At 42.7% G+C, this 14377-nt stretch overlaps 1 protein-coding gene across 3 annotated transcripts in view; it reads right to left on the bottom strand.

Moving 5' to 3' along the window:
• VOPP1 (VOPP1 WW domain binding protein) overlaps window positions 1–14377 on the bottom strand; it is a 108835-nt gene that overhangs the window by 61588 nt on the left and 32870 nt on the right. For 2 of the 3 annotated variants that reach the window (XM_078059946.1, XM_078059948.1), the window contains exons 2-3: window positions 10709–10948; window positions 514–572 (exon numbers count right to left, since the gene is read on the bottom strand). In XM_078059946.1, the coding sequence (XP_077916072.1) occupies window positions 514–572; window positions 10709–10870 (221 nt within the window). In that variant the 5' untranslated portion in view covers window positions 10871–10948. The remainder of the gene's footprint in view (window positions 1–513; window positions 573–10708; window positions 10949–14377) is intronic. The other variant, XM_078059947.1, reaches the window with a different exon arrangement.

Below are 14377 nucleotides of genomic sequence, written 5' to 3' on the forward strand. Positions count from 1 at the left end.
AGGCACAGGAAGAAGCATAACCTGCTCTGAGCCAAGAGCCATGAAAGGCTGACTGTCCCTGACCAGGGAGGGGGCCCAGGGCCAGGTAATCCTTCTGATCACTGTCAACACACACATACGCACACACACACTCACAGCAACTGACTTTTTTCCTATCCAACTCAAGTTCAGAATTCTACTCCCCCTACACTCATCCCCTTTGCCTAGGAAAATATGTATACACCAACACAACTCTGGCCCTTTTGACCAATTACGTATGAGTGGACATGTCTCCCAGAACAAAGCACCTGGTATTTCATGCTGTCCTCAGAGTAAGTGATCTGAGCCGACTAAAGTGTCCTTAGAGAGGTTGCCTGCACATTCGTGAGCAGAGGCAGGTGAAACCAAGGGTGAAGGCCTCCACAAACTGAGTTTTCCCCATCCTATAACCAGTCCTATTACCTATGAAAGAAATAATTCCCAGAGAAAGACGTGACCACAGAATCAAACCAACAGAAAAATGCAAATACTTACATATAATATGTTGGATAGAGTCCTTCAAAATACCAGCAATGTTTTTTGGCCTCTGTGCACTGAAAATAGAAGAAAAACTGTCAGTGGAAAGTCATCTGCATATTGTTAAGAAGATCCGACAAAAAGGCACAAGGATGGATGAATTGATATACCTTGAAGTGTGGAAAGCAGAGGGTTAGGGGAGACAAAGAATCAGAGGGAGACCCATCCCCACGATGACTTTTTTCTTTTTTTTTAAGATTTAATTTATTTATTTGAGAGAGAGAGAGCAAAAGAGAGCGCACAAGCAGGGGGAGGGGCAGAGGGAGAGGGAGAATCAGACTCCCCGCTGAGCAGGGAGCCCCACACGGGGCTCGATCCCAGGACCCTGAGATCATGACCTGAGCCGACAGCAGAGGTAAGAAAACAGGAAAACATCAATTTCCCTATAATTTTTCTAGTCTTTTATATCCCTAAAAATATGGGCATGACCAGTTCATTAAAAAGGTAAAGACAACCCATTTTTTTAAATTCATATGGTCCCGTATTTCAAATATCTAAAATATGCTAAAAATAAAATAGGACAAATATTTCCATTTTCCCCAACTGTCATTTCTGAAAGGTATTTCCCACAGTTTTAACATTTCTAGATCTTTATATTTCACAGTATTCCAAAAGCCATATTCAAATCATGGATCTCCCGGTGGGGATGTACATCTGCCGGGCTTTGTAAATCAGGATTCATTTGCCAGCATCCATGGCGCCCCCTGCCCTCGTTCCCAGGAAGGAGAAATGGACGAGGAGGACAAGGAAAGATAACAGAGCCTCCCCAGTGCTTTCCAAGGAAGTCTGACACTGGACATGGAGGGCAGAGCAGGTGTAATGCGACCCTGGTGGACTGGACTACCTCACACACCTCCAACAACCGAGAGCACGTGCACCAAGTGCTGAGTGAGAGCTCCAAGGGGAAACGCTCTCATGGACCTGCACAAGATTTCTCTAAAATTCTTCAGCTGGTGCTATCATTTTTTTTAATTCACAACTTCCCACATTCATGATCCAGTTCATTGGACCCTATGTATAAACAATAGCTTCAAAATATTATAGTGCAAAGCTACCGGCAGGAAAACAAGGAAAGGCATAATGAAAACTAAGCTTTCTTTGGGGAAGGCAGGGGCTGTCTCACCCAACCCCCACCCCGGGGCATCCTACCTCCGCCTTTTCCAGCCCTAGCAGATGTATAGCAATGCCCTCCTGCAACAGTCTTCCTGACGGTTATAAGGAAGTTTCAGAAACAGACCCCAAGTGTAAAGCAGAGTGTCGAGGGAAAGGTGAGTGCAAATATTATGTGTTATACTGGCTAAATCAGATGGGTTATGAAAAGAGCGTGAAACACTGGGTTTTTAAAAATGTGCTTCAGGACATTCAGAAGCACACTCAGGCAGTCTGAAGTGACCCAGTTTTATTAATGGAAAATGAATTTAATTTAGACTACGTTAGTTCCTGCCCAGTTCAAGAAATGAAGTTCAGACAACCAAAGAAATCAATTTATTTTGGCAAGGAAGAGCAATTTCAGGTCTCTGCCCTAAATTACAATTCATTTCACTGGAGTCCTCTATGATAAGCTGAGAAACCAGGTCATTCTTCCAGGTAGCATGCTAAATGTTTCTTCTTTATTCTCCATCCCTACTGGAGATCGGCACACTTTTCTTTGAACTTGACACCCAACTCTCCCCAGACTGTCCTTTGACTACAGGATGGCAGAAAGAAAAGCCAATCAAGACGGAGGATCCTGCTCCCAGATCTGCCATGACCAGGCGGACCGACTCTGGGAAAGGCAGCGCTCCCTGACCTCAACACTCAGCTGCCTGCATGGTGGTGGTATGGGACATACAGAGAGGCGTGTATGGGATCGATGGGAATCCATGTATGTATGTATGTAGGAGCTTCAGAACTACAACAGGGTATATAAAAGCACTGAATCATTACGTACAGTACAACTCCCAGACACTCTCGTGGGGAGCCTGCTTCTCTCTCTCCCTCTGACACTCCCCGCCCCCTGCTTGTGCTCTCTCACACCCGCTCTCTCTCTCTCAAATAAATAAAATCTTTAAAAAAAAAAAAAAAAAGAAAATTTTATGGTCACGTTTCCTGAAACAGAAAACACCTTGAGAACTGAGCTACCTACCACTAAAACATAGTTTCATTTTATCGTTACTTGAAATTAGTTTAAGCTTTTGAAATTTGCAACTATCCAGGCAACTTCTCATCATTTTTGGTAGCTGGACTTTTACAACAGCTTTCTTAGTAAGGAATGTTAACACTGTAATAACACACATATTATACTTCACTAAAGGTAAAATGGGGTATTATTCCATTTTATAGCTGGATAACAGGAAGAACACAGAGTCACATATTTCATTACTCAACTGAAAACACTGAACGAGGACTAAGAAGTCCTGGGAATTTTCACTGTTGAGCCTTTCCTTCGCTAAATGCTTGTTAACTGAACCCCAGGTGTCAAAATCAGCTTGCACACCAATCCAAGAGCCTGACAGTAAGACTGAAGATTAGGTTCCATAGGACAGGAGGTGGAGAGGAAAATCCCTACTACAAACCACCCAGGGTTGAGAGCCAGGTTCTGCCGAGTGGAAGTCTACCGGCAAACCCTATAAATTCCAATCCCCAAATCTAGCATAAGCACTAGGATTCAGGGCAGAGCCAGAGAGCTGGAACTCCGGATATGTGGTCAAAATGGGAGTTTGTGAGGGATGCGTAAGGGGGAGGGGGGGTTTCCAGAGCATTCCCAAACAGTGGTGAGCTCTCACAAGTGACCTCATGAGCAAGCAGAGGGGTGGATATAGGAAGAGGCAGAAGAAAGGCACTGTGCTAGGGTCCCCTGGAAAAACACCCAAGTCAAGAGGAATGGATGGATCCGTCCCACAGAAGAAAGACGAATCAAAACCTAGAGAGCTGGGTTCTCATGCTGAGAACTTACCAGCCATGATGCCAGTCAGTCTGGACCTCAGCCTTCTTATTTTTAAAACAGGACAGACTCCCTTCCATGCTGAATTTATAAGATGGCTTTATAAATTAACTGAGACTGAACGCATCAAATGCCTGGCCAGATCAGGGTATAGTTCACTGAATCTCACACCCAGCCAACAATTCTATCTCTAAATGTGTGTCCTGAATCAAGCTTTCCTAATTCTCTGCAACAAATGACTTCCAAGACTCATTTTACTGTGATTACCTATCATCTAAAGAGAAGCAATGCTTCCAAGCCTCTTGAGAACAAAGATTCTATGTATATAATCCATTACATTTGCATGGCAAGTTTTCTAAAATCACCCTAAAATAAACAAGCCCCTCTCTAAAAAAAAAAATTTCTAAGTATATAAACTAAGGAAAAAAAAAATCTTTTCAGGGTCATGTCCACCCTAAAAGTAGGCCTACCCATTCTACCATAGTTACTGCCATGATGCTATCATGGGTTCTTAAGGATTGGCCATCTACTGAAACAGAAAATATATTTGTTAGGAAAGGTCAGGTCAGCTGCTCTCTGTTACTGATGGGGCATCCTCAACAGCCAGGGTGCTCTAGGGTTCTGGGTAAACAGTACGCTCTCAGTGCACTTGTAACTAATACTCCTTCCATGTGTACAATGAAAGTAATAATAAGCATAACCATCTATTTCTCAAAGAGATCATAAAGAAGAGCAACAATTTATAAACTATTAACAAAGTAGAATATATGCAGGATTGTGAGAAACCACGTCGTGTAAGGAGCAATTCAATCGAGGGTAATCTAAGAGTTAGCCTGGAAAGGCTTGTAGGACATCTGTAGTCAGGGAAGAATCCCAGTGATCTATTATTCAAGGACTAGGATATTTATAAATGTAGTTGAGCTCTCCTAAATATAGTCATCCATATTTAGCCAGGATCTAAATAAGCCCAAGGAACAAATCCTTGCTAATCCCCAACAGTAATATAAATTATTCTTTGTCCATCTGTGCTGAACATAGGAAGCCCCAGACACCACCATTTAATAAAAGGGCACATCCTTTTCCTGATCCAAGGTAAAAGAAAGGTTGCACCACAATAACAAACAGGTGACTCTGAGAGAACCGAAGCTGTCTGTGACTTTGGGACACACCCGAGTGAACAGTTAAGGGATGAAAGGATTCAAAACACTATGGATTTTATTAAAATTCCACCCTTTCTCCTTCCGTTCAAAGGGCGGTGGAGCAGGATCTTTAAATGAGTAGCAAACTGGTAACCTAGTGCTTCACTAACAGAACGAATCCCACCAACACCTGGAAAGCAAGGATCCTTTTTTTTTTTTTTTTTATACTTATTTCACAAGTGTGTCCTGGGCAAATAAGTTCACAACTTGCTTCAAAATGGGAGGAAGGCCCTAGGAGGATCAATTTGATGAGTCTCTTTGTCAAAGGGGAAAGATGCCCTGCTGCGCCCCGGTGCTGCCTTCTCATTCACCAAAGGCTGAACTTGAGACACCCCCCCCGGGATCCAGGCTGCAGTCAGTTCCAGCCCAAGTAGAGTGGGCACTGCCCCTCAGCACAGACTCTGAACAAAGGGAGCCTCCTGGATGCTGGCAGTGTTGGTGCTCAGGACCAGGGACAGAGGCAGAGGGCAGGGAGAGTCCCTGTTGAAGTCAGAGCAAGAATTTATGGAGGCAGTAACATATATTGCATTATTTGTTTCAGCGGTACAGGTCTGTGATTCATCAGTCTTACACAATTCACAGCGCTCACCATAGCACACACCCTCCCCAATGTCCATCACCCAGGTAATGATAGCAAGGTCTCTGAATTTCAAATAATATATAGGAGTAAACATGCTGGAGTAAAACAGGAGTAAAAATTCCTATACTGGAATTTTAATCAACTTCCTAAGTGCTAATTACTTAATCCTTTGGCATATGGACATTTTCTTTTTCAGAACATCTCATCTCCAAGGAACGTTGATTTTTTTAGAAATAAGAGTATGAGGCTTCTCACAAGCATCATTTATTAAAGGAAAGAAAGCTGAGAAACTCTTTAAACAATAGAAATAAAAGATCCTCTACTGTCTTACATTAGAAGTCAATCAGCCATTCCTATATTGCCAGCAAATAATCATTAGAGATGTAGCACTGTCTAAAGATTCTAGGGGCACGTAGACAAGACACAAATCAGGCCCAGCTGCATATCCCTGGGAAAATTCTGCAGACTCTCATAACTTATTCTGAATACAGTCTCCTTGTTAGCTTTATCTGCTCAACAGAAGAATGGTAGGGGAGCTTCATCAAGGTCCTTAATGCAAGTAGGAAAAAATCCTCATCTCCAGGAAATGAAAATTAATCAATAACCAAAATTAAAAGGCAGACAATAGAAGAAACTATTCAAATATAATAAAGTTAATATCTTTAAGCAATAAAGAGCTTATATAATTCAATAAGAAAAAGATAAAAATCCCAATAGGAAAAAAAATAGAAGTAACAGATATGACAATTCTTCAAAGAAGAAACACAAAAGGTCAATAAAGCTATTTAAGAGATAAAATCCACTAGTAATAAAATAAATGTAAATTATAATGGTACAGTTTTCACTACCAAATTTTTAAAAAGAAAAAAAAACAACCTAGTATCAACTGTTGATGAGGGCATGAGGGAAAAGACATATCACGTAATAGCTTTGGAAATATTATGTCTCAGGAAGACAATTTTTCAGTACATATCAAAAAACCTTGAAATGCGCTACCCAGAGCAACCTACACATTCAATGCAATCCCTATCAAAATACCATCAACATTTTTTACAGGGCTGGAACAAACAATCTTAAAATTTGTATGGAACCAGAAAAGACCCTGAATAGCCAGAGGAATGTTGAAAAAGAAAAGCAAAGCTGGCGGCATCACAATTCCAGACTTCCAGCTCTACTACAAAGCTGTCATCATCAAGACAGTATGGTACTGGCACAAAAACAGACACATAGATCAATGGAACAGAATAGAGAGCCCAGAAATGGACCCTCAACTCTATGGTCAACTAATCTTTGACAAATTAGGAAAGAATATCCAATAGAAAAAAGTCTCTTCAATAAATGGTGCTGGGAAAATTGGACAGCTACATACAGAAGAATAAAACTCGACCATTCTCTTACACCATGCACAAAGATAAACTTATAATGGATGAAAGACCTAAATGGGAGACAGGAATCCATTAAAATCCTAGAGGAGAACATAGGCAGTAACCTCTTCGACATCAGCCACAGCCACTTCTTTCAAGACACATCTCCAAAGGCAAGGGAAACAAAAGCAAAAATGAACTTTTGGGACTTCATCAAGATAAAAAGCTTCTGCACGGCAAAGAAAACAGTCAACAAAACACAGAGGCAACCCATGGAATAGGAGAAGATATTTGCAAATGACACTACAGATAAAGAGCTGATATCCAAGATCTATAAAGAACCCAAAAAAAACAAATAATCAATGTCAAGAAATGGGCACAAGACATGAACAGATAATTCTCCAAAGACATACAAATGGCCAAAAGACATGAAAAAATGCTCCACATCACTTGTCATCAGAGATATATAAATCAAAACTACAATGAGATACCACCTCACACCAGTTAGAATGGCTAAAATTAACAAGATAGGAAACAACAAATGTTGATGAGGATGAGGAGAAAGGGCAACCCTCTTACACTGTTGGTGGGAATGCAAGCTGGTACAGCCACTCTGGAAAATAGTACGGAGTTTCCTCGAGACATTAAAAATAGAGCTACCCTATGACCCAGCAATTGCACTACTGGGTATTTACCCCAAAGATACAGATGTAGTGAAAAGAAGGGGCACCTGCACCTCAATGTTCATAGCAGCAATGTCCACAATAGCCAAACTGTGGAAGGAGCCGAGATGTCTTTCAACAGATGAATGGATAAAGAAGGTGTGGTTCATATATACAATGGAATATTATGCAGCATTCAGAAAGGATGAATACCTACCATTTACATCGACAGGCATGGAACTGGAGGGTATTATGCTAAGTGAAATAAGTCAATCAGAGAAAGACAATTATCATATGGTTTCACTCATATGTGTAATGTAAGGAATAGGGCAGAGGACTATAGGGGAAGGGAGGGAAAACTGAATGGGAAGAAATCAGAGAGGGAGAGAAACCATGAGAGACTCTTGACTCTGGGAAATAAACAGGGTTGCAGAGGGGAGGTGGGTGAGGGGATGGGGTAGCTGGGTGATGGGCATTAAGGAGGGCACATGATGTGATGAGCACTGGGTATAATACGCAACTGATGAATCATTGAACACTACATCTGAAACTAATGATGTACTATGTGTAGGCTAAGTGAATTTAAATCAAAAAAATAAAAACCCTGAAATGCACCTAACTTAAGGTTTGGTTAACAAAATTATAATACATCCAAAAGATGTATTAGTAGGCATATACCATCAAATTCTAGAAAAATATACAATTGTATGGGAGCCCATTGCTAAGAAAAATAAAGCCAATAAAATAGCATAACTGGGATAGCATACAGTTGGTATACATCACAGTAGAGAGGAAATAATATGTATAGATATATGCCAAAGTAATGACAATAAGTTACATTTTTGGTGGCATTAGAGAGGATTTTTTTCATTATTCATTTTGGTAATCAAATTTCCAAGTTTTCTTATGGAACATTTTGTTTCTAAATTTCTGTTAAATTTTACTTTAAAAAGCAGATCACTGGGGCACCTGGGTGGCTCAGTCAGTTGAATGTCTGCCTTTAGCTCAGGTCAGGATCCCAGGGTCCTGGGATCAAGCCCCTCATCGGGCTCCCTGCTCAGCGGGGAGCCTACTTCTCCCTTTCCTCCCTGCTCATACTCTCTCTCTCTCAAATAAAGAAATAAAATCATAAATAAATAAATAAATAGATAGATAGATAGATAGATAGATAGATAGATAGATGATAGATATCAGATCACTTACAGCCTAATAAAGAAGTGGACAGTGGGCATAAAGAGACATTTAAAATGAGGAAATATAATTGGTTAACAAAAGTGAACATTATTCTACTACAAATTAAATAAAAATGAACAAAGTTTGTGAAAAATAATATACAAAGCTAGAAAGGGTGTATTGAAACAAATACTCATACAGTCAGCAATTAAAACTGTATTTATAAAAAGTTTAACATCATGAAAAATGTTCATTTTATGCAGTCATTTTAAAAACACGTTATATACATTTAATTTTAACAATGTAAAAAATATGTATTTTTTAGGAAAAATAGGACAATACAAGTCTAAATTTATAGTGTTATTTTGGGACAGTGTGCTTTCTTTTGGGTTACTTTGCAAAAATCTCTTTACCTGAGCCTTAAATTCTTCTAACAATATTCAGAAGCTGTTGCAAAGGGCACCTGAGTCCTAAATTAGTTTAAAAGAGGGGTCCACTGAAAGACTCGAGACCCTTAGGCACACAGGCATTCCTAGTCATGCCATTTGAACACAAGAGTTCTGAAAAACATGTTATTTTTTAAAAACAGTTATCAACATAAAGTTTAATTTATGAGACAGTCATGGGATCCAAGTTCTAGCTCAACATGAGGTTTAATGTATATACCATTATGTTGGAAAACTTACACTCCTATGTTTCTCCATTACTCTCCATGACTCACAACACTTCTGACACCAGATGTGTGGGGGCTTTCCCCGCATCACCAAGTAACTCGGTGATACCAGCTGGGTGTCCTACAATTTAACTCAGTTCTGACACTGTGTACCAGGAGACAGCATTAGATCACACAGGTCAAGGGTTCAGTCCCACAAGAGTGCCCCTTCCCACCTTTCCCCTTGTCACTTGGGCTTCTGAACTACTGGCTATGGATCAGAGGTTCCCACAACCCCCTCCTTGGGTTCCATTAATTTGCTAATATGGCCCATAGAACATTTTACTCACTAGATTGCTGGTTTATTATAAAAAGATATAACTCAGGAAGAGCCAGATGGAAAAGATGCACAGGGCAAGATAAAAGGAAGGGGTGTGAAGCTTCCATGCCCTCTCTGAACACAGCACTCTCCCCAAATTTCTATGTGTTCACCAACCCAGAAGTTCCCTGAACCCAGTCCTTTTGGGTTTTTATGGAGTCTTCATCACGTAGGCATTAGTGATTAAATCATCAACCACTGGTAATCATTTAACCCCCAGCCCCTTTCCCCTCCTGGGGAATCAGGGGAAGGCCTGAAAATTCCATCATATGGTTGGTTCTCCAGTCAACCAGCCTCCTCATCCTTAGATGCTTTCCGAAAGTCAAGTCATTAATATGTAACAACAGGTGCCTTTACTGGGATGAAAACCAAATACGTATTTCTTAGTATAAATCATGGTATCATAACCATAAAAGTCACCCACCCATTTTCAATGCACAGTTTGGTGAGTTTTTAGAAATTTATATACCTTGTGCATTCAACACCACAACCCAGTTTTAGAACTTTTCCATCACCCCAAAATGTTCTCTTTTCTTTCTGTAGTCGATTCTAGCTCCTACCCCAGCCCCAGGCCACAGTGATCAGTCCTTTAGCTTTGTCTTCCCTTTTCCACAAGGTTCAATTACATGAAATCATAAACTTATAGCCTTTTATGTCTAGATTCTGTCCCTCTAGTTGTTAACTAGATCAGCAGTTCACTCACTGCTAGTGCTGAATACTATTCCATTGAATGAATGCACCACATTTTGTTTATCCATTCATCTGGGCTGTTTCTTTGTTTGGGCTATTGTGAACAAGGTGCTATGAATATTTGCATGCAGATCTTTCTGGGGACATATGTCTTGATTTCTTGGGCACATACCCAGGAGTGGACGTGCCAGGCCATCTGGTGACTCAATGTTTAGCTTCTCGAGGAATCTCCACACTGTCTTCCTCGGCAGCGAAACTATCTTCCATTCCCACCTGCCGTGCGTCAGGGCTCCAGTTCCTCCACAGCCTCACCCACAGTTGCTATTACCTGGCTTTTTGAGCTCAACCATCTGATACTCTCCTGGTATCCTGTTGTGGTTTTAGTTGGCACTTCCCTAATGACTAATGAGGCAGAGCATCTTTTCACTCTGGCTCCGTTTCTGCAATGCCTATTCTCCTCCGGGTACTCTTCGTATGAAATCTCACTGAACAGCCTAACAACCCTGGGAGTGAGGCGGTGTGTGTACTTACAAGCAAGTACATGAAGGTCTCAGATAGGTGACTTCCCCTGCCAAGGTGACACAGGAAATGAGCAGAAAGTTGGGGTCTGGATAAGGTCTGCCGGTTTCTAACATCTGGGCATTTTTTTCTGGCGGTGTGCAGATGCTGCAATTTTCTGTCACAATAATTCATAATCCCAGTCCTTGTTATGTCTGTCACATCTCTCTCAGGGAGCCGGAATGAAATTTATTTCAGGCATTACTTCATTGCCTAGAAGAAAACTAAAATGATGACTGAAACCACATGAAAGACCCCGCTTCCAGGGCGCCTGGGTGGCTCAGTCGGTTTTAAGCGACTGCCTTCGGCTCAGGTCCTGATCCCAGGGTCCTGGGATGGAGCCCCACGTCCGGCTCCCTGCTCAGCGGAGAGCCTGCTTCTCCCTCTCCCTCTGCCTGCCACTCGGCCTACTTGTGCTCACTCTCTCTATCTCTCTGTCAAATAAATAAATAAAATCTTTAAAAAGAAAGACCCCACTTCCATCCTCCCCAAAATAAACTTTCCAAGTCATTAGAAATTAGACCTTAGAACACCCCTCAAGTCTCAGCACTATCACTGACTGCATCTCCAAGAGTAAAATAAAAGACACGAGCACTTAGCAGCGTGGCCAAGACTCGGCCAACCCGCCACGAACCCCCACAAACCCAAGGAGCCCAAAGCCTGTCCAGGGGCCAAACCAACCACCGTCACGCTCAGGAAGTGTTCTTAGCTGCTAAAAAGACACAGAGGTGGTACTCGCTAGCACAGCACAAAGGGAATACACAAGCTGCAGCCAAAAAAGTTTATGTGACAAATTTTCCAAATGCCACAAAACATCATTCATTCAAAAAACTGATGACTGGGAGATTTAATTAGAACGGTCTGAAAGCAGTGATAACAGATGGAAATAGTAGAGCTACTGTTACTTGCTGGCAACAAATGAATATAATCAACCTTAGTCATGGGCCCAATTCTAAAAAAAACATGGAGTAGAGATGAAACCTTTGGATACTCTCCCTCAGGGCCTAACCCAGGAAGGGCCCCCCTTTCAACGTGACTGCAGAGGACAAGAGCTACGTCATGAGAAAGTCAACAGCTCGGCTCGGCAACGACCTGATCTATAACGTGGGCACCCTGCTTGGATGCCATACATCACAGGAAGTGACTGAGCATAGTGAAATTCAGTCATTTCCAACCACATCACACAGTGCCCCCCAGATGGATAACACACATACACTTAAAAAGGCCACTCTTCTCCAGTTGGGCCTAAATCTTTACCAGCAGATCCAAAACTTAACCACCAGACTGATGAGAAAATACCAACTTCTTATCTTTTGTTGACAGAAATGCCTAGAAAGGTTAATAAGCACAGCAGCTTCAAGGGCAAAATGCCAAAAAGTAAATAAGGGCTTCCTAACTTAGGCTGTGTCCTAGCCTCCCTGTGTGACTTATACTTTAGACGGAAAGTATGCTGGATTCTCTGATAGCATATAAAGTGCTCAAAGTCTGGATTCTAACTGTAAGGAGCACAGGAGCCTAAAAAGAGCTGAGATTTGGCTAAGCACAATGAGAGGCTGAACGACCGTGGGGTCGCCCACATTCAAAAGGCGGTCCAACTTACGCCTCATCTCATGCCAAGCACCTCCAGCCCATTCTTTGTCCCCAGAAAGTCCCACACCGTTGTTCCCTGGGTCTTCAAGTTACCAGGGCAGCCCCACATTAACCCCCCAGCACCCACTGCAATTTCACCGAACAGCTGCTCACCCTTCAGGTCTCAACTGCAATATGAATTTCTTCCTAAGTCTGGATGTAGAAGGAGAACCCTGCGGACCACCCCCAATACAGTCTGACCCTACCATTTATACATTCTGGACTTCTCCTTTGTAATTACATAGAGTTTTAGTAATTGGGTGTTAACTGGGGCTCACCACCCCTTCTTCTCCTAAACACAAAGGCAGGCACGTATCAGCGTAACTCAGGTTTGGTTCCCCAGTGCTACTACACTGCTTTGCACATACCGGGTACTTAACACGTGTGTTTAAAGAATGAAAGGCAATACGCCCCCGACACAGTCCCCGGGTATGTGCTCTGAGGGACCTGCCTTACGCACCTCTAACCTGCAGCTACACTCAACTCCTGCTGAGCGTTTTTACCTCATCCTCTTGATGCTCTGTTTTTGGGTACGTGTAACCGTCCCAGAATTTTCCTCCTTACCTTTTCTCCTGTTGAGTATGTGGGGTGGGGGTGGGGGATGAATGAAAATAGGAAGGAGAATGGCGGAATTCTGGTCTACAAGGAAAACAATTCTTTGTTTTAAATGTTGCAGACAGCAATGGCATTCCATCCAAAACACCACATTTCTGGAAGAATATCAGAAAATTTTTCATCGCTCTGTCTCCTAACTCTGTCAGCTATCATTTCTAATAGCTGTCACTGTGTCCTGTTTTTTATTTATTTTTTATTTTTAAAGATTTTATTTATTTATTTGACAGAGAGAGAGACAGCGAGAGAGGGAACACAAGCAGGGGGAGTGGCAGAGGGAGAAGCAGGCTTCCCGCTGAGCAGGGAGCCCGATGCGGGGCTCGATCCCAGGACCCCAGGATCATGACCTGAGCCAAAGGCAACCGCCTAACTGACTGAGTCACCCAGGAGCCCCTGTGTCCTGTTTTTTAAAATCTATGATGGAGGGGCGCCTGGGGGGCTCGGTCGTTAAGCGTCTCCCTTCAGCTCAGGTCATGATCCCAGGGTGCTGGGATCGAGCCTCCCATCGGACTCCCCACTCGGCAGAAAGCCTGCTTCTCCCACTCCCACTCCCCCCTGCTTGTGTTCCCTCTCTCGCTGTGTCTCTCTCTGTCAAATAAATAAATAAAATCTTTAAAATAAATAAATAAATAAAATCTATGATGGATATCATTTTGTGTGGGGATTTTTTTGGGGGGGTCAGTCGGGGATGGAGAAAGAAAAGGAACATGACGCAGTAGCATAGTGAAAAAGCAAATGCAAGCAGATGGCAAAAAGCATTCTACAAACATGTGGCAGACAGACATTCTTTGGTGTTTTCTAGTTCAAATATCTAAATTCCACTGGTCTGTCTTGGCTTCATTTCTCATGTATAATTTTCTAAACCCTTGTCTTGGCAAGTGCGCGGTCCTGTGATGGTCACCAGCAGCACGTGCCAGGTCTCAATCACCATGGTGAGCAGCTGTGTCTGGGAAGCTGGGGCTGCCTACAGCTTTACCCTGGTCGGAGGCATCTCTGTCTCCATCCTTCGGAGCCCGATATTCAACACCTCCACTGACTGGGCTTCTGCTTTTGAGCTCACTCTGCAGTTACCCCATTTCTGACCTAACGAACCCCACACTTCTCCATAGTAGCTCTCTTGCACACTTCTCCACGGTAGCTCTCTTGCACACTTCTCCACGGTAGCTCTCTTGCACACTTCTCCATGGTAGCTCTCTTGCACACTTCTCCACGGTAGCTCTCTTGCACGTGTCTTGACCACAACAAAATGCCAGGATACAATGCTGTGCAGGGCTCTGTCACAAGCCAGGGGCCTTTTTCCAGTGGCCCCCTGGCATCTTGACCATGTGCCTGCAGGACTGTGAGACTCAGACACCCAGAACGGAGAGCCCCCACCCATCCCCCCACTCTCAGGCTCCCTGT

The sequence above is a fragment of the Halichoerus grypus genome, chromosome 12 (assembly GCF_964656455.1).
Source record: "Halichoerus grypus chromosome 12, mHalGry1.hap1.1, whole genome shotgun sequence".
Taxonomy (NCBI): domain Eukaryota; kingdom Metazoa; phylum Chordata; class Mammalia; order Carnivora; family Phocidae; genus Halichoerus; species Halichoerus grypus.